Source organism: Trachemys scripta, chromosome 6 (assembly GCF_013100865.1).
Source record: "Trachemys scripta elegans isolate TJP31775 chromosome 6, CAS_Tse_1.0, whole genome shotgun sequence".
In the NCBI taxonomy this organism is placed as follows: Eukaryota; Metazoa; Chordata; order Testudines; family Emydidae; genus Trachemys; species Trachemys scripta.
Window position 1 is genome coordinate 115,003,451 of NC_048303.1, and position 5,162 is coordinate 115,008,612.

The 5,162-nt window shown below is 49.2% G+C and overlaps 1 protein-coding gene across 1 annotated transcript in view; it reads left to right on the plus strand.

The window, feature by feature from the left end:
• The first annotated feature begins 1,443 nt into the window (after positions 1–1,443).
• GNG10 (G protein subunit gamma 10) overlaps positions 1,444–5,162 on the plus strand; it is a 14,572-nt gene continuing 10,853 nt past the window's right edge. The window contains exon 1 of the mRNA XM_034774659.1: positions 1,444–1,621. Within this exon, the coding sequence (XP_034630550.1) occupies positions 1,541–1,621 (81 nt within the window). The 5' untranslated portion in view covers positions 1,444–1,540. The remainder of the gene's footprint in view (positions 1,622–5,162) is intronic.

Below are 5,162 nucleotides of genomic sequence, written 5' to 3' on the forward strand. Positions count from 1 at the left end.
TTCTTCTATTGCCCTAGTGGTATCTCCACTGCACCAGAGTTTAGTTTGACTTAATTACATTATACAGGGCATGACCTTTCTCTGTGTTGAGTGATGTAGTTAAGCTGGCCTCACTTTCTAGTGTAGACCAGCTGTAAGTCTCTGATCCTGGATTTGGATTTGTGTAGAGAGACCCTTTCACTTGACTTCAATGGGGTTCTGTACAGACACCGGTGTCTATGCATGTAGATCCAGGCCTAAAAATGGGTAGTAGTGTGGAATGGGATGCCTTTCAGGGGTTTGATTTTTCTTCATATATTGGTATAGTTTGCAACTTTTGAGTACTAGTACCTGCAAGAACTTTCAAGTTCTAGCTGCAGGTGACAATTTCTAACTGCTGTGTGGCTAGGGTTTTTTATAATGTTTATTAATCTAAGACTTTGCACATTTGGAGTAGGGCCAATATTTATATTTTTGTTTAGCTGTTATCTGGAGAATTTAGCTAATTCTAATGGTCGCAGTACAACTGTTCTACATCAAAGATACAGATTTAAGCCCAGATAAAAGATCCATGTAAGCAAACCTCTGTGAGGTCAGTTCTACACAGTCAAAAAAAAAAGTCTAATCCCAAACCCTGAAGCTAACTGAAAGACTCCTATTGACTTTAACCAGCTTTCAATCAATGGCAAAGATTCACATGTATGGCTGGATCCCTTTACAGGCCTAAGGATTGAAGCTGTAAGATCGTCAGGCCAGGAACCCTGTTTTCCTGATTTTATTTTAAACAGTTCCATGAACACCACTGGTGCATAACAAATCAGGAGAATGTTTTTTTACACTCATATTAATGAAAACATCCAAGTGCAACTGCGGCACATGAATGCAAAAGGCATCTTACAACACTGCTAACAAGCCACTGCTACATTGTTCTTCCGATAAACCCATTTAAGGCCGGGCCATTGTCCTCCTGCTTTTGCAGGCAGCTAGAACAAAGAGGAGCCTCCCATTTTTGGGGCATTGGTTAATGAAGGAAGCCTTTTGTTTTCCTTCAAGAGCAGCCAGCATTTAACCATGACCAGGAGTCCGGACCTTTGGAAGACAGGCGGTTCGGCTGCAGCACAGAAAGTGGGCTGCCCAATCCATGCAATATTAATCTGTATAATAACTTCGCAAGCCGGCTGCCGACACTCGCAAGGGCCCGCAGGTTGATAACGTTGCACGGCCCAAAAAACCTTCCCCCTGCGTTTCCGGGGTGCAGTTACAACCCGAACTGCAGGGCGAGCGGGGACGCCCCGGGGCCAGGCGCAGCGCCGCGGGTTGCCACGCATGAGCTGGGGCACGCGTGGCTCCTCAGGATCGGGCCCTCCCTTTGCACCCTCGGCGCTGTGCCACGTCGCGGCTGCTTGGTGGCCTCTAGATGGTGCTCTGGGCAGCGCCTGCTCCTTGGGAGCTAGTGGGGGGGCCGGAGCGGGGCTGCCTCCTCCCCCTCTGAGCTCAGTTCCTGCTGCCCTGCGTCTCTCGGGGCTGCTGGGCTCGCCTGGGTGCCGAGCTCGCCGCCAGCATGTCTTCCAACGCTAGCCTGAGCAGCATGCAGCGGCTGGTGGAGCAGCTGAAGCTGGAGGCGGGGGTGGAGAGGATCAAGGTGAGAGCCCCAGGCAGGGCGCTGCTGGCCCGCAAAGGGAGGATGAGCTCGGCGCGGCTCTGGTGGCCCGCTGCCAAATCGGAGGGCAGTGGCAAGAAAAGTGGGCGAGCAGTGTGGCTTTGGTTGGGGTCAATGCGGGGGGGGGAGGTTGAGTCCCCTTTTCGGAGGGGGGCAGCGCGAGGGTAAAGGCACTTGGCTGGGGGTCCAGCCACCACGCTACTAGCTCCGACCACCCAGTCTAGGGTGACCAGGTGTCCCCCCATTAGGAGCTTTGTCTTATATAAGAAACTGTACCCTCCCTCCCCCCAGAAAAAAAAGTGTCCCGGTTTTTCACACTTGCTATCTGGTCACCCTGTGCCAATCTCAGACAGCAGCAGCCCATGCACCCAGAGGCGTGGAAAGGGGCTGTGACTACTAAATCTGCAGAGATGGGGGTGGGCTGGGGAGAGCCCCTGATGGAAGCAGCTGTGGGGGATGGGAACCCAGGGGTGCTGTTGGTCTAGGCCGATGGTTCTAGGTTCCGTTCTGTAACAGGCTTGTCTGCTTTGGGCAGCACAAACTCAGCAGCTGCTCTGTTCAGCTGACCTGGGCATGTAGGGGAGAGAGATCAGTGCTCCCCAGCCTTGCTGCACTGCAAGGATCAGTAGGTTGGGACAGGGCTGGAGTTTTGTGACCAGGCTTTCATTACCTGGCTGGGTCAAAAAAGGGTTTTCTTACAGCGATTGTAGGTTCTACAAGACTGTCAGGGGGCTGGCTGCTTCTGGGCACAACTTGGTACCCAGATGAGTGGGCTCATCTGGGGTGCGGGCCTTCTGATCTGGGATCCAGGGAAATACCTGCAGCTGTGGTAGGCTTCTGTTTATGTTAGGAGGAGAATGTAGCAAACAGCTGGCATGGAAGTCTCATCAACCCAATGGCTGAGTAGCCCCCCAGGTCTGGGGTGGTTTGTAAGGGGAAAAAGCCATCAGTTGATTGTGTTTTTTTAACATTGGCTTATTTTCTGTTGTTCTATAGGGTTTGGTGTTAAATAAAATGAGCTGCCCCTTCCCGCACCAGCTCAATAGGACAGAAGTAGGCAAGGACTTGGCCCAGCCCCCGGCTGGTGGGAAGAGCAAACATGGAGAAGGGTATGGGGAGGAGAGGTGCTTCAGCAGTCTGTGCCGATTGATGGGGCAGGGGGGGTTAACTTCCTTCAGTTTGAGATATTTTGATAAAGGACTGGGAGAGAGTGACTGAATGATGTACTTGGGGGACAGGTTCTGAGCCTTGGATGCAGCATGTGGGGTGCCTGCCAGTCCAACTCATCAGTGTGGCAGGAGAGCATTTCCCAGGAAAAAAGGCGATAATGAATAATAGAGCAGAACCTCATTAATTCTTTTTGCTGATCCACAAACATGATGATCTAGACCCCAAACCTGCTGATCTCACCCACTTCCAATTAGACTTGAATAGAGAGGCTGTAATGAGGCCTGCCAATTCCTAGATGTGTGTATGTTTGTTTTTATCATTATTTCTTTTATAAAATCCTGCCAACAAAAAGCCTCGTTTTATAGCTGGTGATCCGTGTTTAGAATTCCATGTTCCACAGTTGCTTTGATAAAGGAACTCTTTCTAGCTATGTGCAAAGTCCAACCCTGTTTCAGGCTGTAAAATAATGAAAGTAAAATTAATTTGCATTCAGTATTTTCCTCCTCTCTCATCACCCCAAGTGTGCACACAGCCTTACTCTGCCCAGTTCATAAAACACAGGCTTATCTTGAAATCAGATTTGAATACAGCTTCAATACTTTAAACTGTGGCCGTTTAGCTAGCTATTTTATAACTAGAAAAATCTAGTCTCAGCTCTTTCTCAATTTGTGCTCATCTGCTTCGCAGGGAAAGTGGCAAGCGTGTAACTCTCTGACCTGTACAATTACATGATGAAAGTAAGAGGATATTTTAACATCAACTCACCCTTCTCTCCAATACATTTACTAATAGAATCAAGAAGGCTCATCAGTAATTAAAACTAAACAATATTAGTTAAAATGACAAAGTACATTTAGGCCTGGTCTACACTGGGGGGAGGGAGGGATCGATCTAAGATACGCAACTTCAGCTATGAGAATAAAATTGAATTAAAATTACTTACTTCGCATCCTCGCGGCGCTGGATCGACGGCCGTGGCTCCCCCGTCGACTTTGCTTCTGCCTCTCGCACTGCTGGAGTTCAGCAGTCGACGGGAGAGCGATTGGTGATCGATTTATGCGTTTATACTACATGCGATAAATCGATCCCCGATCGATCGTTACCCGCTAATCCGGCGGGTAGTGTCGACGTACCCATAGACTGATTCAGTAACAGGGATTATAGTTTATCATTTGTTTGCTTGCATGTTCATTCATTACATTGGGGAGTCTGCAATGAATAGCCTGGTCAATGGTACAAATGTGCACAGTTCTTCTGTATTGTAGCAGTGCGGTATTGTCTATTACAGTTGAGGGTGCCTAATCATTTCCATTCCAATGTTCTGTTGTCAACTCTCGATAACATTCACCTGTCAGGCAGAAATGTCCACTCTTGCTCTTTGTTGGAAGGTGTTTGGTTTGTTTATTGGGGTCTCTGAGGGAAATCCACCCCCACGATTGCACGCTCTGGTAGGGTTTTTGCCCTTCTCTCCAGATGAATGCCCAGGGAGCAAGACTTTCCCAGAGGAGGAGCCTGGTCTGAAAGTGATACCTACACACAGGGACATGCACAAGGGGGGCTGCTGGGCTGAGCGCAGTTACTGCCATATGCTGAAAGATGATCGATTAGGGAGTGAGAGAGGAAAACGTACATTTGGCTTGCATGGAGAGCGCACAAGCAATGATGACAGATGGCCCTGCTACTGAATGGTACTAACCTGTGCCACATAGACTGCTACTGCACAGCTGCCGCACGCAAGGTGTGCACCTCCTTCAGACATAGTTATCAACAGCAGTAGGATACATATGGCTCCTTGCTCATCGGCTGGCTGCAAAGTTTGCTCGTGTCAGCAAAGCTAGGCAGAAGAGTGCTGCAGAGTGGTGCTGAGCAACGTACAACATGGCATATCCTGGACACACTCTGCTAATTATTCCATAGCAGAGCACTGTGTATGTAGCCCTGCCCTTATCTTCTGCACTTTGGTATTGGCATAGGGCACTTAAATATACCAATTAGCTCTTCGGGTGCATGGTCACACAACAGGAAAGGGTCCAGTTTTCAGGCTCCTCAGTAGCGACTGGTGTTGCGGTCCAGAGAATGGCGTGGCTCGGAAATGGTGAGGCCAGTCCCAGAAAGGGACCAAGAAAGAATAAGAAACCCTCCAGGCATTCCAGAAGGGGAGGCTCCACGGTCAGGGAGAATGGAAATCAGTCAGTCTACTTCTGCAGAGTCCCTTCTACCGTTGCCTCTTGGGTGAGGCTGCCTCAAGCATCTCTGGTATCAGAGGGGTAGCCGTGTTAGTCTGAATCTGTAAAAAGCCACAGGACCCTCTGTGGCTTTTTACAGATTCAGACTAACACGGCTACCCCTCTGA